General features: G+C 37.8%; 1 protein-coding gene across 1 annotated transcript; it reads right to left on the bottom strand.

The window, feature by feature from the left end:
- Window positions 1-230: 230 nt before the first annotated feature.
- On the bottom strand, window positions 231-23,051 carry ALG5 (ALG5 dolichyl-phosphate beta-glucosyltransferase). The gene is made up of 10 exons (XM_035542869.2): window positions 22,890-23,051; window positions 21,765-21,936; window positions 20,447-20,493; window positions 19,736-19,804; window positions 18,370-18,462; window positions 17,318-17,431; window positions 15,915-15,974; window positions 12,435-12,586; window positions 2,715-2,800; window positions 231-1,505 (listed from the first exon to the last, which is right to left on the bottom strand). Exons 1-10 carry the CDS (start codon window positions 22,959-22,961, stop codon window positions 1,393-1,395), a joined length of 978 nt encoding a protein of 325 aa, XP_035398762.1. The 5' UTR covers window positions 22,962-23,051; the 3' UTR covers window positions 231-1,392.
- Window positions 23,052-23,068: the final 17 nt, after the last annotated feature.

Raw genomic sequence — 23,068 nt, 5'->3', positions numbered from 1 at the left:
GAGGGAAATTTTAGGAATCTGCTTTTGAGAGCTGCTTTTGGCAACTTGAATTAATTATAGCCAGAGCTGTTATTGTCCAAGCTTAATCAGGGCAATTTATTTCACCAAAACTGAGAAGCTCGTATTCTATTCAAGCAATGTCAGCAATGAATCATGATTGATTCCACAGAAATGACAGAGACGTATGTGAACTCAGACACAGTAAAATCTGCAAAATAAAATCAAAGATATTTTTGAGAATTTATTCCAGCACTTAAATTTACAGAAAACTGAGGTAACCCTAACAAAAGCAAAAAATATTGCAGTACACCATTGCAGAAGACATAAGAAGAATCACCAGTTAAAAATGTGAAAATACAACCATATACCCTTCATTCTTTAAATCTGTTCACATTTGTATTTGTCCTTCTTTGTTGGCAGTCCACAACTGTTCTGAAAGCACTGAAATTGAGTACTGTAATAATGTATGGCACTACTAATAAGACTTGAGATCTTTCTCTCCCTCTCTGATCTCATTTGAAGTACGAGAACTTCAAATGTGCATTGTCAATGCACAGGCCCCCAGTGTGCCTAGGGGCTCATTTTTGCATGCTCTGCATTAGTTTTCCATACCCTTTTCACTACACATTCGGAGATGCCAAGGGCTCCTAGCCTTCAGCATTATTCAGCAGTATTAATTAGTGTGTATGAACAAAACATATTTATAAAAGACAACATTTTAGAATGAAATGTACTTTCTCTTGGAACTCCTATAGTCTAGAGGCGATTTGCAGTTTGATCTCAGACAAACTATTTCAGCTTCAGACAACAACATTTGGAATGTCAAGAGACTACTGAAAGTCCTTAGAACAGCCTTATGAACATTACTGTTAAAACTCAGTAAAACCATTTAATGTTTCCCATAACATTGAATCTAAATACACATTAGAGCGAGCCATGATTGATCATTCCAAGTTGCAATATGGCTGTATATTTCCAGATACTACAGAAATAAATGGTTGTGGTCATTCACAACGCAGTATCACACCTTGTAGAATAGAGTGCCTCTTTTTAATTTGTATAAATTTCACTAGGAGAAATTCCAAATGTATGATGAGACAAGAGCAGACATATCTCTGTGAGTGAGTTGATAAGACATGTTAAAAAAGTACTATTTAATAAAATAAAAACCTGGCTACCAGATAAGAAAATCTTTTTTGGAAATGCTTTCTCTTTTCAGAACATTGTAGAAATTCCCTGTTGACAATCTTACAAAACACGTACATGCTGCAAAAAGGAAACATATAGCAGGAGCAATGAAGAATTACCTCAGCTTTCATCACCATTTAACTTGATTGAAATAGTTCTCATGTTCCATTAAGTATAATAATACATTTGGAAAATGTAAATAACCTAATTACATTTTCTTGTTTCAAGCTGCCAGGCACCAGTCATATATCGCAGTCGTATAAAAAGAAGATCCCTGCCCATCTGCAGCCAGCTCCAAAAGGGAACTAACTTAGAACCTGTGATTAATGAAGAAGAAAATCAGAAGGACATTGTTAGAAAAAATGAACAATGGCAAAACATACTTTTACTAGTCATGAACCTCTGCATTCTCAGCACATTCAGCCCTACCACCTACACCTTAATTGTCATAAAAAATATTACAAAAATATATATTAAAAATATATTGCCTTATAGCAATTACACTCTACCATGAGTGGCAGCAGCAGTAATTCAATGTATGCCACAGGATGCACAGTATTCTCTGCAACAGGACTTTCTTCAAATAAATAGGAACCTGAATACCAATAGTTAAGCAAATGATTTCTGAACGACTTTGGAAAGTCTTTGGAAATTGTATTTGAAAGACAATAACCTCCCTATCTCTTACGGCAGTAACACGAATTTGCCAGCCTTCAGGCAAGGTAAGGAACACACACCATGAAACCAATTCCTCTTCCATCTCTGCCAACATTAGTGCTAGGTGGCACAAATGGAACCGTATTGAAAGAAAATATTCTCTTTTATCGTAAAGTTGGTTTAGGATGTTCTCTACTTGCTTGCACCCTTTGTCACCATCACAGTTCACTATACTTTTTGTTGTTCAGGGGTTTTGTTGAGGAGAAAAGATTCAGCTTAAAAATAAAATATTATAGAAAAAAAAAGGAACTGCATTTGATCAGAGGAAGTAAGCAAGCAGAAACGAGCAGTACCTCTTAAGTTGTTTTTGCTACTGAGAAACGTATAAAACTATTCTTTCTAGTACCCCAGTAACAGAGATCTCTGTGTAAGTTTCAAAGAATTAAACAAAATCTTCAGAAGAGAGGGTGCTCTTGAGGAGACCTTAATAGATAGGTTGAGAATTTTGGAAGGAGAAACAGAGAAACAGAACTGAATCAATAAACAATGATGGTCAGGCTTCCTGCAGAGCATTTTACAATTGCACTATTTTTATTAACATATTATTGCAAGAGGACTTGCTGAAGTAGTACTCTATCCTAGCAGTATAATTACCTATCTTTGTCTCCAGTGTTACCCATTCACCTATTCTTCCTGTGCTACCATGCCATATCAGAAGGCGGGCAGACATGAAATTCAAAATTTTTATGGAAAGAAGGTTGTGTACTATCAAAATTGGATAAAACGATCCACTCTGGGAAGACCCTCAGATATTTTATTTGGGAGTGACACTTAAGGAATCTTGCCAAGAAAAGAAACCATTTCCTTACCTTCAATTTCAGTCCAGTTGACAGCAACTTCTGCTATAGGTATTCTCAAGTGCTGAGCTATGTAAAGAAGTTCTACATCAAATGCCCTGAAATAGAACAGGAAATAGCAATATAGAGTGATATTTATTTCCAGAAGGAAGGTGGTGGTACTGTTAATTAACTCCTTAGCATAATTTAAAATAGGTTGGTGCTCAGTTATGAAGTTCGTACCAATTCCCTACAGGTCTGATGCACATGAAAGGGAAAATAATTTCCTTGACTGAATGAGTAAGAAAATAGCCAACGTACAGAAAACAATACTTCACTGCACTCTGTTTCTGAAGGTGTGTGTCATGCTGAGCTCAGACCACTGCTCACTTCATTCTGTCACAATCAGGATTTAGAAAATTTTGAAGACCAAGCAGTCAAATGTGCAATGTCAATCTACATCTCTACTACTTTCATCAGAGGACGACTACCCACTGTTTTTATGCTGATATGATACTTCCTCCTTGAACTTTCTAAGTGAAGAATAAAGACAGCAGCACAGAAGTGATTTGAGAAGGTAGTGTACGTAACAGAGCCTGAACAACAGCTGTACTTTACCCAGTGACCATTTAATGTACAACATAAAAACCCTAAAGACCTGTCTTTTTTTTTTTTTTTTTCCCTGCACAATTGTTCATAGGCTGTGCAGCAAAATGAATTGGGGAAGTGATCCTACGCTAATTAAGTCATCTGACCCCCTTGTCTAGTTTCTCCAAAATAAGCTTTAATCCTTACTGTTCTCTGCACAGAAAATTGTGTGCTTCATTCTTACAAGTATATGCTCAAATAGTCCCTCAGAACCTGAAGCACTGAGGCTATTAGTATTAGAAAAGTGCTTTGGCAACGGTGGCTTATAATGCTTCTGTAGAAATCAGCATACGAAGTTACCGGTAGTTGCTGTTGACAAGACTGAATGCAAATCACAATTATGAAGCTTTTGGTGATGCTGGTTACATTTCTTAAATTTATTGATTGCTAGGTCTTTATTTTCTCCCATTGCAGTCTTCAGTTACCAGTAGGGCTGTTCTTGTTCCTTGCTGGTCATTGAAATTCAAGCTAAAGACTTCCTCTCTCATAAAAATAAAAATACAAAACAAAACAAAACAAAAATCACCACCTTTTCGATTTTTAAAGATATTAGTCTGTATTAGAAGAAAACTATCAATGGCCATCCATATCTGATTTCTGTTAGATTCAAGATATATTCAAACACAAGTTAATTTCCCAGGGAACTAAACCTTGAAGGTCAAGGAATTGGAAGTGTTCTAGCCAAGCTATTGGTTTGAAGCCAGTGGAACAGAAGTTGCAGAACAACTTGTATAGGTCTTGAAAATACTGCTGTGAGGCAGTCAAATACAATTCAACACTAACCCATATTTTCTCTCCATAACTTCATACTTTTAGAATCTCCTTAAATTCTCATTGCTAACTCCAAATCAATTGTTTTTTGAAACAAGAAAAAAATAATAATCTGTTGCCATTGGAGAAAATGTATGCAATAAAATAATTAAATAATATAATTCCTTCATGCTTCAAGTGTTGTTTGAATTCTAGCCACTAGTACTTCCATTTGTACAACAGCTGTGGGACAGAAAGGTGGTCAAGAGCAAGCAAAAAGACATACTTTAGCAGGTGGCTAGCCAAATTCAGACATTACTTCCTTGTACTTCGATCCACCCTCTCCTTTCAAGCAGTGCAGGCTATTTCTGCAAAATTATTAATGAATGAAACAAGAGAAGCAAGAGAAGCGACTTTGAAGTAATTAGTCAGGTATGACACGTACACATAGGTTCCCAGTGAAGCACACAGGCCTGCTGGTGAAATCGTTACCAAACACGCATCAACCTGAATTCACACGGTAAGTACGTGTAAATAGAACTACTGATACCACTCTGAACAGCATTAAAACATGCAAAGGCAGCATAAACAGAAATTATCTACAGAAACTAGATATTTTATATAGAGAATTTAGAACCATTATTCAATTTTGATTAGGACGCAGACCTTTTAATTGTCACAAAAACAGTTACAGTAATAAATGTATGTATTTTTTTTTTCCTCAGTTAACTGAATCTGTGCCAAACAGCCTTGCCATTTTGCTGTTTTCTTTAAATTAGGGCTGAATATTATTTTATTAATTATGCCATGGTCTCTTTTACTGAAATTGTACTACTTGATTTTTTGCTGACATTTTATATTTGTAAGCCAAAAACCCATGTATTCACCTTTGAATGTTTATGAGTCATGTGTATTAAGAGTCAATCTAATTTTGCAATACATACTACTTAACTGACTAAAAATCTTAAGAGACACAGAATAATTGTCTGATGAATTATACTATATGAACTGCTCTAAAAATATTACTCCATGAAGTATTAGCCTGGTGAACTAATGGTTGTTTGCAACAATTCCTATGGACAACCAATTACCGGAATGTCAGTAATATACATCAGAGTACAGCAACACTAAATAGTTTGGCAAACTACAGTGCTCAAAGTATAAAAGGACAGGAATTAATCAGGTTGAACGCTAATATTGTTACATGTGGTTGTCATTTGTGTGACAGTGAACATATCCTGAATTATAAAGTATTCTATTCGAGGCTGAAAGGAGAATGACTTTTGTAGGATGCTGCTGGGGTACTGCTTTCCTTCAGCTGTTCCCCGCCATCTTCCAGCACAAACCATATGCGTGCTAGAAGAGTTAATGAGGGAATATGGGTTGTACAGTACTCAGTACACCGACGACGCTATGCTCAGACTGCAGACCACCAAATCCAGGCAGTACAGAAGTACTCAGTTTCCCTAGCCAGGATTTCGGCGTGGGTATATTAGCTGAAGCCAGCTCTAGAGATCAAAGCAACACCAGTGGATGAGCTGATGAGTGCAATACACGCGCTTTGACATGAAGCAGCACGTCAGCCACTTGCGAGTAGTTAACGTGTGACAGAACCACTGTTGGGAATAGCAGGGAGTTGTTCCCACCGTGTACTTCAGGGGATCCTCCTGCAGAGAGCAGATGTAGGCGCCTCCTGGGCGTGGAACACAGTTCAGAGCACCTATGTTTGGCTCTAGCTTGAATGAATTCCTAGAAATGCTTAATGCTCTTCCTTGATCACGTAGAAAGTTCAGGCTCTAATTTAAGTACCTGAAGTAACCCCAAAATACACGGTGTGAACCATTTCCCCACCTACTTCTAACAGTGGCTCCATTATGTGTTAATTAACACAAACATGAAGTATAAAACACAGGAAAACTTTTCCGTGTGGTTGTGTTTATGCTAAATACTTCTGATTAAGTTACAATTTAAGGCTATGCTGGCTAAAACTCGGTTGAACACCAGGTTGGTAGGTGTTTAGGTGAATTCAGTCCCTTTTAAACTGAACCTGCAAAATGTTTCAACTTATATCTATCCTAAAAATTTAATCATTATTTTGAAATTGCTGTTTGGCTTTGTTGGTCCAATACTAAATGTTTCAAATATCAAAATTTGGCCTTCTGATATACCATCGCAACAGAAATTTAGAACTTTTCTATAATTAAGATGATGTGTTGTTCCAGCAAACTCTTAAAGGGCAGACAAAACTTTCAATGGCCAAAGAAAGAATGAAATATACCGTCATGCTCCAGCTGTACTGGGGCTTTTGAAAGCCCACATGTGCCTGCTCAAAGCAGGATTTTTTTTTTTTTACTTCTACAAGACAAAACAGAGATAGTTGTAACAGCAAAATATTTTTGTGTTGATTAGATGTCCATAAACAATTCTACTTGACATGCATAAAAACAGGAAAAAACAATTCATTCCACTGCTTGTGTTCGTCTACAATGCTGAAGAGGTAGAAAAAAGTCCTTCCATACCATTTTTGTGTTTATCTAAGCAATGAACGCTTCTTTTTCTGTAATTTTTTTTTACACATTCACATTTAGAGGTTAGTGATAGACTGAAGAAGCAAACATGACTTCTTTATACTGAATTTGTGTGTTTTAAATGTGAAAAAATGGCTTGTTCAGTGCACAAGGCATTTTTTTAGACAAAAGTAATAACATTTTCATCTATTGTATCAATATTCTAATCTAATCAATTTAGCTAATCAATGATCTTCTAAGTTGCTTAATATCATTATAAATTGCTACTTTACAAAATTATGTCAATCAAGCCAGAACAAAAACTGTCTTTTGAATTTCCTCTCATTTTATCAGTATTCCACGTAGGATAATAACTGCTGCCACGTCTAGCTCTTCTGTGTAAGGAAAGAAAAAATTCTGGCTGGAAGAAATTTTTTTTTTTTTTTTGTAGTCAGCAAAAATATCAATGATCAAATTTTGGATAGGAAAATTCTGTCAGTGAGGCAATTGATTTCCCGGTTTTCCTCTTGCACATTATAATTTAACATAGAAAGTTACACTTTTCCAGGTCAAAACTATAGATGCAGAAGTAAAGCTTCTTTTGGAATCTGAAAGTGAGTAATTCCAACCATCTCTATTACGTTTTTAAAATACCTCTTTTAATTTTCTTTTAAGTTTTAATTTAAAAAATGTGCTCCATCCATTTGTGAAAAATAGATTAGTGGTATAATCAGATTCAGAACCTAAAACACAAAGCATATGCTCTCTGTTCAAAAGGTTGCTCTCATTTCAAACTAATGTCAAAACTTTGCTATGTAGAAAGTAAATTTCAAGAACGTTTAGTTTGCATTCATATACATACAGCCATCTCTCCAAAGAACAGTTACACACAAGAAGAAAACACTTGCAAAAAAAAATCTTGTGTACAAAATAAGCATGACTTCTCAGTATCAAAAATATAAACAGTTTCCAGCATCTATTAATTTTTCAAATGCTTTCTGAACTTTAGAGTTCGAGTAATAAAATATTCCAGGAACTATCTTGGTCTCTTTTGAAAAATTGTTATGATTCTCATCACTGTAACGATAAAACAGTATCTTTCTCTGTATATTTCAGTTTGCTTTTAAGATTTCCTAAATATAAGCATCTATAAATTAAATTCAGCATAGCAAGAAGGCAACTGTGGTCTTAATTTTCTAGTATTTTTAACATTAAAGAGGTGATACACAACTCAGTGTCAACTGGAAGAGAAAAGCATGATGAAAGCAGAAAAATGTGGAGGTCTGAGCAACTAGCTTTTCATTTCTACTGCAGCTGAAATTTGTTTATTTCCTCGTGATTAAATTAATACTGAAACTGTCAAAGGCAGACACAGGATCATATAAATGAAGATCATGATGTCCTGTCCTGTTGCTACCCCCCTTCCAATTTTTTCCCGTGACAGGTGGATATGGAAACACAAGGCTCCATTTAAAGGTGGTGCTAATCGAACACTAAAAACACCATAAGCATTTGTTTTTGGTGTCTCTGACAACAATCGAAGTATGGAAACAAAAATCTTTCGTTCTCTCCTGCCTAGCAGCAGGATAGCTATGTTGCTTACATTGACCGGAGTCAGAGTGCGAGACTTTCAGTTTCCAAGAAAGAGACTGTGCTCCTAACACTCGCTCTCTGAGTGAGGTGTGTTATCAGCCTGCTGAGAGACATACCGACAAAACACCTGTATTATTTCTTGGATAAGTGTTGCTCTGCCTTATGGCAGTATTGACAAGATCCAGCACTTCAGTGCAGTCTACTGCTACCCAGTGCTAATTCAGCACTTACGCTCCCTGGTATGCAAAGACACTTGAATTCCTTTTTCTGAAGGGAAGAATTCTCTGGGCTTTTTGTCTACAGAAACAACCAACATTGCCCATATGGCCCAGAAATTGACCTGCCTCAGATACAAAACTGGGTTAGTAGTCTTCACCTTAATCCACGATGTTGAGGATTTACTGAATAGTTTTGTATTTTTAATGCAATTGATGCACAAGCAACTTGACATTTTTCCTACATATTGTGACACCGTGAGTGGAATTTACCCTGCTGAACTCCAGTTACCTACAGAGATAGCTCCTTCTGTACAAATTGTCCAGCATCCCTCTGTAGTCAGAGGCAGGAAATGGGCACTTGTTGGCCACACTTCATCTGGCACATTTTAGAGGCCTACACTAGAAAGAAATGAATGATACCCTAATATTGTCCCTTGTTCTTTTGCTTCAGATGCTAGGTGACAAGCAGATGCACTCTACATGAGATGGAAGGAAATCCAGTCCTTTGGGTGCACGTACTTATATTCTAGCTGAGCAATTAACTTAACAATTCAGGCAGGGATTATTAGAAAACCAATTTTATAGCCATTTCATATTAAGATCTTATTAAATATGTTATATATCAGTGTTTAGTCTAAATATGACCTCCTGTACGAATTCACTCAACTCCGTAGCACCTCCAGAAATTGGAGCCTGACAAAACTTGAGCAGAAAGGCTCTTGCAGAACCTGCAGTCACTCTCTTAAACAGCTTACCACACGCTGGTTCAGCAGCAGGGAAGCCCATAACAGACTCTATGACCATGGTGCTTGCTCTCGGATGGATACGATGCTATTAAATGCTGCTTGTTTGCTGCATTCTCCAGCACTCTCCTCCATTATTACCAGAGTATCTGAGCACTGAACTGAAATCTTCTTTCAGTACTTAACTAACGGGATTTTAAGATTCAAACAGATTTTAAGATTCAAACAGAATCAACTGATTTCTTTAGATATCAAGTAACACCACCGCAGTGATGGAGGGGTGGTAATAAATGTAGATTTCGGAGCCTCTTGTCCAGTATCAACATGGAGGTTTCTCTCCAATTCCTTGCCAATGATCTCAGTATGAATGAGTTGTTCTGTGACCCAGTTAGGGATACTATATAATACTGAATACTGGCATCAGGCAGCTGTAGGAAGAAGGCTCCATAGTCCTTCCTCTGACAGCTTCATACTCACCAGGTGACAGAACTTCCATGCCACAACGTCTAACCAGTTTCTATTTTCATTTTTACACACCAGCTATGTGATGGAAACATATCAGAAGCCAGTTTTATTTAAAGTAAGGAATTTCTACTACTGGATTACTTCAGATTATTACATTATTAAATACAAAGAAATCCAGTGCATGGTCCTGTGAGATGAATGGCTGATGTCTCTATACCATTTCCTACTGCAGCTGTCCCAACTGTCTGTACACCACAGACATTTCACTTAAAACAACCATTTCCTTTAATATACTCACTTTTCCCACATGCTTATTTCCTTCTCCCCCAGTTTATTTCCAGATCTTGCAAATACTGACTGGGAAAGGGACAATAATCTGTTTTGTGCACTACAATGTTAGCTTCCACTTGCACAAGCTGGATGTTAGCTATGGAGCTGAAGACTAACTTTTGTTAGTATTGTATAATTATAATATTGTAGTATTTTCTTCAGCAGTGGCAAAGCCTTTCATCTTGAGATCTTTACTGTTCTGTCAGATTTGGTTGAAATTAGCCAATAGGTATGAAAATAAAGTGAGGGAAGCACAAGAACTGCCTGAAAGACATATGAGTAAAAAAGCAGACAGTATATTGCCTGTTTTGGCAGAAAATTAAAGGAAATAAATAAATAAATAAAAGTATTACTTTTGGCAGATTTGTGACTTGGAAGTATCTGAAGAGCTGCTTTTTGGAAGAATTTGAGCTGTTCTTTTTTTTTGACTAACAAAATATTCTTCTTCATGAACCAGTAAGTTTCAGATAAAAAGGAAAACATTTACGGGATTAGTTTATGGATTATTGTAAATAAAAAAGCAAGTACTGAAGTCTAATTTTATAGCAGCACATAAAAGCACAATGTATTAGCACACCAAGTCCTGAAGTGCTGGTGTGTTCCACACTAGCAATAAAATTACTATAAAATAAATTAGCAATATCCCTTTATCAGTGCCTGTATTCTTGGATAGTGGGGTACAGGTGACAGCATACAGCACAATTATTTTTACTCTTTTGTTCCTTTGCTGACAGAGAATACAAGTGGCAGAACAAATCTTAAAGCTCTTCTTTAAGAAGTTGAACACTGCTTGTATGTCTGACCAGTAAGCAAAATTACATTCAAAACACTCAGTTTAAAACATCATAAAATTGATGATTGCATTTTCACAGATTAAAATAATTGTTTTAATTCATTCCTTTCAGTGTTCCTTCTTGAACTGCTTAAAGAGTAAAGTTAAATAGGATAATTTTGAGATGTGCACTTCTGGGCTATGGATACATGTTTAGCCATGTATTAAGAAAATTCCTGAATATGAAATTTACACAATTTTATAAATCATGTTTGGCGTTGGAGTTAGCAGCACAAATAAAGATTCTAGCTCAGATATGGTTTTCTTTATGGCAATCAGGAAACCTCTCAGCCAGGAAAGCGATTTTGCAGATGCTGGACACACAAAATTCCAGATTCATTTTAAGAGAAGCTGCATCATACGCATCAAATTTGTGTGCTCAAACACTACCTTCACAAGCCCATTCTCTAGGAGTGATAAAGCGTGACTACCACTGCCAAAACTCAACCTAAAACTAGATGCAATGGATTTTACTGAGACTGTGGGATTAGGCATTTTTTGGGGAACACTGGTCAGCAATTCTGCTCCCTGTAGCAAGCAGTAGCCTGTGAGAGATTTTTTTGTATGAACACAATAATTTGAAAAGATTGATGATAATTAAACTTGGGGACTGTCGTGATGCTTTTGAGCAATAACTGTGGACTAGGAAGTTTACAGAAACTCTGGTATTTATGGGGAAACAGCGTTTCAGTCTCACAACAATAGTCATGACTATAACTCTCATAAGGGAACTGCTCTAGCTAAATTATAAAGAAAGTTCTAAAGTAATTCATAGATCATGCATCATTTTCTAGTGCCTTAAATTAATGAGATCTATCAGTAGTCCTCTCATTAGATATTCCAGCCAGAAAATAAAGGTATTTCCTTTTTCTTTGAGCCTTTAGCAATTACCAATATCTTGTCAGATATGGACATTAGGAAAAATGCTTTGGTTAAGGAACACTCAATTGTGAGGTTGTATTGCATAAAAATAGTTTGTTAAGTTTTGAATAGGATTAATAACCGTCAACTTTCCATATCACAATACGAGCTTCTCCCCATTTCTTACTCTGCCTTTAGGGCTCATATCTGTAAAAGGAGAGAGGACTCTCGGAAATAAGTAATGGAATATAAGACCAAAAAAAAAAAAAAGTCTGTTTGGGTTTTCTTTCTTTTAGACGTGGAGAGGAGAAGAGTCCACTCTCCTAATCAATCACCTATTGGTCTGACAAGGCAAAACCAATTTGTACTACTTCTGAGTACTCCAAAACTCTTTCTACACCACATGTCAAAGTAAAATGGACTAGCAAGGCATCAAGGAGTAAACTGTTATCCAAAACCTCTGCAACGTGGTCTTACAATTCTTCCTGCAGTTTCCATCGGATGCTATTTTAAAGTCAAAACTTAGTTCAAAACTTAGCAAGTCCATCTGTTTCCCTTATCCCTATCTTCACAAAAAGAGTGAAATGAACTAATTCCTGAAGTAGATCTTAAGAATAAAATAGAATTCCTAGCAAATACCAAGGTATTTTTACTATACAAGTAGTACTGTAATCCATCAAGAAACTGGACAGCTAGGATTTATGCACAGACATCGTGTTTCATAGTAGCTGCAATGCTGGAATTACTTTTTCAAAACAATGTTCAATGAGGAAAAGAAAAAAACACAACAAAAAGAGAGAGCTTACCAGCGTTCTACATGGAGAGTTGAGAAAATCCGCAAGGCAGCTTCTCTGGTGAAGAGTTTAAATCCACACTGCGTATCCCTGATTTCTTTGACACACAGAAACCATACAAGGAAGTGGAACCCGTACATAAGAAGAGTTCGAAAATACGAGCGCTGTGAAAAAAAGACAAGAAGTTAGATGGCTTCATTTATGTGATGAGTGAAGCGTTTCAACAGAGCTGGCTTGTAGGACAATAAACATGTTTCGTGACGGCTTTCAAAGGCTGTAAAATATTTTTGTTTTGCACTGGAAGCAAGCCAGAACTTTTTGATTCTTACAGTGAAACAAAGTTAGAGCTGAAAAGGAACGACTTGCCGGTCAAGTTCATGCTTAGAATATAAGCACAGGATATGAAAAGTCCAAGTTCTTGTTGCTGCTTTCCCTAATTCAGAGCAGCTTTCCATTCTGTACAATACCAAACCAAACACAGCAGAAACCCAAACCTGGATTTCAACTCAGATTGAGCGGTACAGTCTGTGATTTCCGGGGAACTGGGGGTACCAGGAAGAGGAGAGTGAAGGAGGAAGGTGGAATGGCATGCTACATCCTCTACTCCACTGCGTGTATCTGTCTGGTTGGCTGAACAAGTCCAACAAATTCAAAAGTTAACACAACCGACACTGGAGAATAAGCCAGCAGGGCTGCATAAAGACTGTTATTCTTAAGGATATACAGTAAAAACTACCCAGGTTCCAGCTGCTACTCCAAAACATTTCTTTTGAAAGTTTATTGTTATTCCTAAAAACCAAAACCAAACAACAACAAAAAAACAGGAGCATCTGTTGTTTGCAAAACACTTCTTTCCTTAAAGATTCAATGATCTCCAGAGATTACACACAATGTGTTAAGGCACTTAAAGGAATGCAATTAAAGAATGGATGTTTTTTTTCAGCATGTGATGGACCAAGTAACAAACAGGACAGAAGTAACAGCTGCTGTGTAAGGTAATTTTTAATTTTATATTTCCAGCAATGTTCCAGTCACCTCTTCTGTTCTTTTGCAAATATATTTTATGCTCCTGCTACAAGTTCTCACAGTCTATTCTTTGGTTACACTTTTGCCCTTGACATAATAATCACACAAATGTGTTTGTCCATGGAATCCAGAGGCTGGCCTCTGGGTTTGCAGAGATCACTCCTAGTCTTGTGTTCAAGACAGCTCCTAAACAAACAGGACTCAGACCCACAAATCACTTCCGAACTCACTGCTGAATTAAGCTGAATTTAGATGATTGTATTTAAGACAGCAAGCCAAATACCACGCAAAATCTTTATGAGCCAACAATTCATCTGTTAAACATCTCTGGGTGATAAGAGATGCCTTTAAAGCTAATAATTGCAAACCTCAGTTGAAAAATGGGAAGATGTTCAGCTTATTATGTAACGGCTTTTGGCTTAAGGAAATTAAAGTTCATACCTTGTGCCTCTTAGAAAAGAGCTCTCACCCTGAGCTAATGGTAGATATGGTGTGGATTTTTTGGCTCTGTTGGTGAAGGTGAGCCACCCTGTGACCAAGAACACAAGACTACTTACTAGTCCCAGAAGGAAAGCTCTAAGAGGCTGCGTGACTGCCATCTTGTAATAGCGTGCACTTACTTTGCAAAAAGGAGCTCCTGGGTTATGTTCATTGCTCTCAGGACTATTTATGCCTTTATTTATGGAGTCATTAAAGTGCATTAACAATTCTAGAAGCAGAACAGAAATCCTGATGTCTTGAGACTTAATTTAAGGGTGAAATTCTGGTCTTAATAAATCCCATATGGCTTCTTATCACAGCTTCATTCTACTGTTCTAGATGCCACTATGCCCAGAGAGAAATCCCAACTTCTCAAACATTATTTTGCATCTTTTTATTTATTTATTTATTTATTTATTTTTAATACCTATTGCCCTACTCAGCAGTTTTTTCCCAGTATGGTAGTCCCTCATTTCCAGACTGGGGACAGCTGGGGTGATGAAACGTGCTACATGTTTTAAACAGAACATTGCTACCTAATCAGTTGATGATTCCCTCATCAAAAAGTCAGAAATAGGGGGAGAAATAAGAAGCAAAGGAGGGATACTTTCATCCTGCAAACTGTATTTTTGCATTAAAAGATGAAGTGCTGTTCCAATTCTTCTCCCTTACCTAGCAAGACCCTTCAAAGATGCTAAGAAATATGAATGCACTGAAGAAAGTTCATGTATATTCAGTGCCTCAACACAGCAGGAAGGAATTCTGTGGGCTCCAATTTATGAGCTACATGGTCTCCATCTAGCTACATGGTCTTCATGTAGTAGCAACATTTCTAGGACTCACAGGCTAACTGTAAATGGTGTATTCTGTCCCACAGGCATGCAAGTTCCATGCCAAAGATTTATTCTTATTTGTGAAAATTGTGTGTTGTTTTTTTTTTTCCTCCTTTTTTTTTTGGGTGAGGATGCTGACATATACACACCAGTATTTATAAGAACTCTTTTCAAGTGAACTGCTCCAATGCCACCTGATAAACTGGAAGAAAAAAGATCTACCAGGTGCTGCACAACTTCTTCTGGACTTTTTTAAGGATTTTAGTATTTGGGTATATATATATTAGTTTCAATTATCAAACATCAGCATAAACAAAGCTTACTCTTGAGAATATTCAACACGATGAGCATATCTAACGATGCTCAAAAATATTAGTCCAGCAATGCGTCTGTTGCAATACGAGTTCCATGCCTGTGCTTTGTCAACTATTGCCAGCCAAGATATCGGAAAACCAGATGCAAGATAAGACTGTGCCTATGCATCACTGTTTATTCTACAAGAGCCACACACTGAACAGGACTGTTCAGTAGATTGAGTACAAACTCAAAAATTTTACTATAATACAGAAAAATTACAGTACAGTACTTTCCCACTGATTGAGATACTCTTCAAAGTTTATTGCTAATTATCCCTAACTCACTTTGAACAGGCCTCAAGATCTGTAGATAACAAGCTCCTGCTGTGGAAGAGAATCAATGAAAGTGAACTCATCAGTTGCCTCCCACTCCACCACTACTGGCAGAAAACGTACACTTGAAGAGAGACCATTCCACTGTAGGAGCTTTAACTCACCAGTCACAAAATGTTAACTTCTGCAGACTGTGCCTTCCTAATGACAGGAAACCAGAATGGTCTCTAGCAACCAGTTAAGTCAAGAACTTGAAGCTCTGCTTGTAAGCTGTTCTCAACTAGAAAAACTGAATCCTTCAATCGTAACACTAACTGAAACCAGTTCAAAGTTGGTGGTGCCTGAAATCTAGAACACATCCGTTTTATGTGACGGAGCATATGCTTCACTCATGGCAAGCGTTTTCTATTTTTCAGCTTCCATTCTTTTACAGATCTTGCTTATTTAATTGTAAAACCTGTAGAGCAGATTCAAATAACGGAAATATTTTGAGTACTAGTACACAGAAAGAAAGGGAAACAAACCTTTGCTATTGAGTCCTTTTCCAGATGAGCTCTAGAACCACAGGAAATAGCCATCTGGTTCTGTGCAGGAATTCAAATTAAAGAATTATTAGTTAAACTAACATTTGCTGAATCATTGGAATTTTCTGTGAATCTCCACGTGAAACCTTTATGAGTAATGATAACAGTATAATAAAAACTTCAGAGGCGTATACTTTCCTGCTTCCTGTAGCTGCACTTTTTCTACTGCTGTATTCCAAGGCTAAAATAAATCTTTTTTACAACTAACAGATCATCTAAAGGTTATTACATTTTGTATATGGTACATACAGATTGCTACAATTTATTCATATTTGGCTTAGTTTATATCATTCCTCTGAAGTATGCATACAGTAAATGTACTAAACACAGATATGCAGTGAGCATTGCAAGGCTCCTAAAGTTATAATGTACGTTTCCCTTAGATATTACATTGTGAAGGGATAACAGAATACTTGTTGCCCTGATCTATCTTCAAACAAGTAAAACACCCCAGTTTCAGTCACAAATATAACCCCAAATTAAATCAAAAGAGATGATCAAAATAGAATATTTAAAGTTATTCTCACACTACTACTTCTGACACAAAATCCCCCAAATCTGCTGTATCTGAGTGTGGGATTGACGATGGAGAACCAGCAACAACTGCTGCCGCCTCAGCAGTGAAAAGCATCAGGGAAACACTGCCACCCGGTGGCCCCAGTGCTTGCGTTCCTACACTCACGGACAGCCGCTGCCCTTTATACAGGTGCAGCCATCAGAGAGTTCCCACTGGAAGGCTGTGTATCATTTCTTGCATATTGGGAACCTAGCCAGATGTACCCCCTTTGTTCTGCACTTAAGCGCTAGGCTCATGAAAACAAACCTCAGTTCTTTCAGGTCAAGCACCTGAAAGACAATGACTATCCAAGGAGGAACTTGTTTCACAGTTTTTTGAATTGGTATTTACAACAAGAATTCTTCCAGATACTGTCATTAAACAAACAATACTGAGAAAATAAAACCTCTAAAAATAGAAGGAAATTAAGATGCACCCTTAAAGTTATATAGGATGACATCAGATAAGAATACTATAGTTAACTAAGCAAAAACACTATTTTTAAGTGAATAAAACATGGTATTTATACAGAGTGTAACAACTTCAAAGGAAAAATGGTAAATAGAACATTATGTGCTGCGTTAAAATAGGTACAGTGAGTGCCAAGGAGGTAAGAACTCCATGGAAGCGACTTCCTGCAGCCCATTCTCACAACTTCTAAACGCGAGGTCTTCAGACTGACACCTATGTTTTCAACTGGATCTCAAAGAGCTTAAGTTAAAGAGAATTATAAAAATTTATCTACATGCATGTGTATTAAACTAAAATACAGAGAGTTTATACTCACAGGCCACGGTTGAAGATTTTTTAGACCTTCTTCTACTTTTTCAATATCTGCAAATTTTGTAGCTCCATCTGCATCAGCCATAAGAATTTTTTTCCCTCGAGAAATGAAGGCACCCTGCGATCAAAATAGTCAATAAAAATCTACACCTTCCAAATCAGTACTTGTCATAAGCTAGCTGCAAAGACTGCAAACACCTGATGTAGCAACCAGAACAGTCCTATCTCAAAGATTCAAGGCAACAGGCCAGGCTTAATATTCTGCTACTAACAACAATTTATTTATATTGTAACAACATCTAAAGACTTCACACACTGCACATTGTCCCAAAATGACGGGGAATGCACAAACACGAAAAGTTAACAATCCATCTCCAGAGAAGCTTGCAAACTAAAAGCTTTGCAAACTAAAATTGTGAGACATGACAAGTTGCTACCATCAGCTAAACAGGGGAGCACAAAGCAGCAATTAGCAGTTGCCACCACACTAAACAGCCTTCCTTTGTCATTTAACTATGGAAAGGAGGATGCAGTGCTATTTTTTTCAGGAGAATTCAAGAGAGAATCTTATATTAGTTCTGAGAAATAATAAGTCTTAAGTCACAGTGTCACTGCAAAACATACGTGATGCTGCAGGTTTTGTCACGTTCTTGGTCAGAGATCTTTGACAATGTTTGATGGGGTTCAGACAGGGAAACAACGGTGGGTTTGCCAAATATATTGTCATAACTGAGCATGTGTGACTTTGGAAAAAAAAAAACTGTCAATGAAGCCCCACTACACACTACGAAGTGCAAAACTGTATCACACACAAAATCACCATATAAAAGAGTTTTTCTGTAATTTTTCTTCCCAGGAATAAAATACAGTTTCCAAGATCTGAAATAAGCTTCTTTTATAAAGAGTTTTTGTTTTAATTCATGGAACCTATACTCATTTTTCTGGCAATCATTTTGTCAATATATTGAAATCATAGTGTAGATCAGCACAGCTCTACCTTCTGCATATTTGGGCACAGGTAGTTCAGACAGAGAAGGAGATGAAAGTATAAATTACCATCCTGACTGCTCCTCCTTTCCCTCGATTTTTTACCAAAGAAAGAACTCGCACTTTGTCGCTTCCATATTTCTTGCAGTACTTCATTGCAACCTGATAGACATACAAAAAACGAGCATAAAACAAAAACAGGAATCAAGGTAGAAGTTTACATTTGCTCACCCTTTCTTTTTTTTTTTTTTAATTTAATAGCACATAGCTATAATCACTTCAGTCTCCACAAATACATTGCCAGTGTTTGCTGGAGTCTGGGGAAATAAAAACCAGTTCACAGTCAACAAAAGAAGACTGGAGAAGATAGGCATGTTCAGTAGAACAGGATATTCCTCCGAGCAATTCTAAACCCCATTCACTCAAGTCCAAAAGACTCACAATACTAATGTAATTTACATCACACTATTTCAGACCTTTTATTCTAACACAAATATTTAATCAAAAAATATGTATTTTTTGCTGCTGCTACCTACTTCTCACTTGTCTTGCTGCTCTCTGTGGTCTTAAAAAAAAAATCAGTGATATAAAATCCTATTCACATTGATGTGCAGACTTCTTTCATGCTATGGGAGAACAAATAAATGAACTTTTTCCTCTAATCTTTTCTAACAGCTGCCACAAGTCCTTGCAAGTCCAGAGGCCCATGGCCACAGTGCACTCAGTTAGAAATGATACTAGAAGGAATGCAAAGTCAACAAATATATACGAACAGTACTTAATGGACAAGCTTAAGCTTGAGAAACTTATGAAGAAAATGAAAAAGCAGCATTCATGTTAATACCTGACCCAAAAGTCTACCAAGCAGTAGTTAGAAATAATAATAAAAAAATCCCAAGTTGGCCACCTTTCCTTTCCAGTGACATTCATCGAAGTAGGAGGAGAAGAATGCAGAACTATTTTGAAAGCACTGTTACTGTCACAGGGATTTTAAAATGAACAATGCCACAAAGGATACAGTAAAGAGCAACACAATGTATCAGCCATTCTGTCAATTACAGTACGAATCTGCTATTCTAAAAGGCTTCTAATGTTTCCTTAAGTTTTTATTCACATCACTGTGCACATATGGAATATTTTAGAAGTTTATTGAAGCTAAGATTTGAATTTTTACAATTTCAGCAGCAGAAAAAACTGTGTGGCCAGCACATCAGCCAGTTAAGAATACTGGCATTCAAAAAATAATTATATGTGTATGCTTATGCATATGTGACATCCATCATTCAGGTAGGACAATGATAGAAAGTATTCAGGAACTTGAATTTGAATCGTCAAGTATTTCAAGTAACAAAATGTAAAGGCAAAACATTATTTCACAACTGCAATGTAAAAATCCATACCTCTGATTTCTTGGAAAGACACTTCTTTTTCTTACCTTTGTGGTTTGATCTTTGCTTCCATCATCAACCACTATTACTTCATAAGTGAATGAAGGATCTCGTTTCTTAAAAACAAGAACAGAAAAAATGCATTTCATCCAATATCTGAAGTCCATAGTAGGTGTTTTCAACATCAGCATACTTTACCTCTGGCAGTTTTCAACTATTCATGTTGAGACAGGCATCAACATCATGCAGTAAATTTGCTACGGTAGCAATTTTAGTCAAAGAATTTTGCCACATTTGACGCCTGTTCCATTATATTGGCTGTCATATTGTTCTTCAACTACCATTTATTACTAAAAAAAAATTAATTTATAAGAGATGAAAGTTCAGAACAACATCACTGCTAACACAAACAAACCAAACAAAACCCACAAGAGGCTTCTTACCGAAATAACCAACCCTAATGAAGAACACATGTTTAAAAAACTGTTTGGGACAAACAATTTTATAGTTTAGAATGTTAAATGTATCATTAATCCTTAGTCCCCATCTTGGAGAGATCGCATGCATCATATAGTAGTAATTAAATTTAATTAAAAAAATGCCTTCCAGTATTCAATCTAAAAATAACTGATAAGAGACAGAAGTGTTACTTCCAAGTGGCTATTTAACATACAGCAAAAAAATCAAAGTGAATAGATCACAGACTTATTACATATAGTAAATAAAGATAATATATTTTGAATGCAAAATGAAAATACCTGTCTTTTTTCCAGAAAATCCATAGCTTCATCCATCATAAGAGGTACTAGACAAGAAAAACACAACAATGAAGTTAGTAGATTTTAACATGCTAAACACCAAAAAGCATCTGTACATGCAAGCTGACAACAACCCCAAAGCTAAGATGAGCAAATTGCTTTCTTCATGCCACACCAGCTTCAGCAGACAAGCTTAGCACCTGCAATTCTAAGCCCCATTCTTTCTGAGTGCAAGAACAATGAAAAAAAAAAATCACACATGTAAGACAGAAACAAAAATTTGTTTTAAAGATTAGAACCCACTTTCCATTTTAAAATGCAATTCTCTAAGTAGTATTACAGAAAAAATTAAAATAATCTCCAAGACTGACCCTGCAAACCAGCACTGACTTTCTTCTATTTAAGCCAACTGACAGAGAAATTCCTAATGCTACTTAGTCCCATGCCTTCTCCTACTAAGGCTGTTGGCTGTGATGCTTCAGCCAACAAACTTACGCTATTTTTGCAGCTGATTTATCTGCACATTAGAAAGACATTCGACGTTACGGTTGTCTTTGCAGGATATGCTCATTCCTGAGCACATCACCAGCGCTTATTCTGTCTCCAGCGAGACAACTAAATGAAAAGCACATGAAATATTTATGTTCTTGCTTACTGCAAGCACATATATGAGAACCAGAACTGAGGAATGCACTGGACTCAAGAAAGAGCCAGGCCTACTTTGTGTCCAGACGCACGTTGTTTGTCAACATCCCTCAAGAGAATCCCAAACAGCCTGGTACTTTCACTCACCAAGAACAGAAACGTGCTTGTGCTATCATGTCAACCACAACTACAGCTCTACAGCTTGACATTTTCTGTCACATTGGAAAGACTTCGCTTTTTAGTCTTATGTCCTCATATATATGACCAAACCAAAAGCCAAACAGCAGAATCAAAACCATCAGATCATCCCTTTCCTGCTTGTCTGAAACTGCTGCTGTTGCTTACAGCAAGTCTGAAATTAATTTTAAAAGTCTGTTTATACACCTTGCTTTACAGCAACTACAGGGGCAATGAGCAGCTATCCTGCTATACTTTATCAAAATAAAGCAGATTCCTACAAGTGCTCCATCCTACTTTTAGCAGCAACAATCAAATTACACAATATCTTAATTTTGAAATTCAGTGTACTTGGACTGTTTTCTGAAAAGGGTGTAGAAAATTAGATACATAATCTGGTGTGCTAGAGTCTACTGCCAACATAAACTGACCTCTGCATTATCAGAGGAACAACAGATAGATTTTCTTCTTTTTCTCAAAACAAGAAAAATCTTACACCGGTCTTCCTCATTGTATGAAGGCACAACAACAGAGAGTTCCTTTGTGGGGGGATCGTGTATACTTGGTACAGATTCTTTCCTGCCTTCAGAGTTTATGAAGAATTTTTCTTCCTCGTATCGGTGAAGGGCTGGCATTTTTACGGCAGTTATGTGAGCAATCACACAAATCTGTGATGAAAAAGATAAGCAAGAAAATATTTGAACATTGTTTATACACCAGCAATGTATTAAAGGTTTATCTAGCTGCTAAATACGCTACAAGGGGCAACCAAACATATTTCAGTAATGAGATGAGTCAATAGTACATTGCTTCATCCACCAAACTGCAATGGACCTGAACTTTCTTGTGCGAGTGTTGATCTGCTCGAGGGTAGGAGGGCTCTGCAGAGGGATCTGGATAGGCTGGGCCGAGGCCAACTGCATGAGGTTCAACAAGGCTGAGTGCTGAGTCCTGCACTGGGGGCACAACAACCCCAAGGCTGGCTATTAGGAGAAATTTCTTCACTGAAGGGGTTGTGCGGCATTGGAATGGGCTGCCCAGGGAGGTGGCTGAGCCGCCATCCCTGGAGGTGTTCAAGAAGCACGTAGATGTAGAACTTGGCAGCATGGTTTAGCGGTGAACTTGTCAGTACTGGGTTAACAGTTAGACGAGATGGTCTTAAGTCAACTGCGACTCTGGATGCCCTCGAAGGGTTGGTCCAAGCCTCGCCGCACCTTGTCCAAATAATCTGTCAGCCAGCTGGCGCTGCCTCCGGTCCTGCACTGAGCCACTGGAAGCGGTGGCATTACTCTGGAGCGCAGCACGCCTCTGTCAGAGCACTTCTATGCACAGCCGAAATACAGCTGGCACCTGTCTCCCCAGGTCCTGGGGAGCACCACAGACGTAGCAGAGGTGGCGTGCGGCAGAATTTCGGTTTCCATGCGAAAATGCTCAACCTTGCTCCCCATTTTCGCAGCAGAGAAGCACACTCCTTGTCCCTGAGCGGCTGGGACAGGAGCCCCACTGCGGGTGCCTTCAGGAGGCGTACAACCCCCGGGACAAATCACACCCCTTGCGAGCCCACCCCCGCTGCAAACACCACACACCCCAAGCCCTCCACGCCACCCCCGGGAGCTCTCACCAGGAGGAGGAGGAGGAGGAGGAAGGCGGCCAGCAACGCTGCGGCCTCGGGCAGGGGCAGCGGCAGCGCCATAGCCCACGGCGGCGGGGAGGCAGCGGCTCGGCGCCCTGTGGCGAGGCTACAGCCACGCGGAAGCCGCCATCTCCTTTTCCTTCCCTTCCCTTCCCCGCCCCGCCGTG

This window comes from Cygnus atratus, chromosome 1, assembly GCF_013377495.2.
Source record: "Cygnus atratus isolate AKBS03 ecotype Queensland, Australia chromosome 1, CAtr_DNAZoo_HiC_assembly, whole genome shotgun sequence".
In the NCBI taxonomy this organism is placed as follows: domain Eukaryota; kingdom Metazoa; phylum Chordata; class Aves; order Anseriformes; family Anatidae; genus Cygnus; species Cygnus atratus.
This window is presented reverse-complemented; position numbering and strand designations above follow the sequence as displayed.

Coding starts and splice junctions, on each gene's coding strand:
- ALG5 (XM_035542869.2), bottom strand. CDS start 22,961: ATGGCGCTGCCGCTGCCCCTGCCCGAGGCCGCAGCGTTGCTGGCCGCC. Junction 17,432..18,369: donor AAGGAGGAGCAGTCAGGATG/GTAATTTATACT, acceptor TTTTGATCGCAG/GGTGCCTTCATTTCTCGAGG. Junction 1,506..2,714: donor CAACTGGACTGAAATTGAAG/GTAAGGAAATGG, acceptor CATTAATCACAG/GTTCTAAGTTAGTTCCCTTT.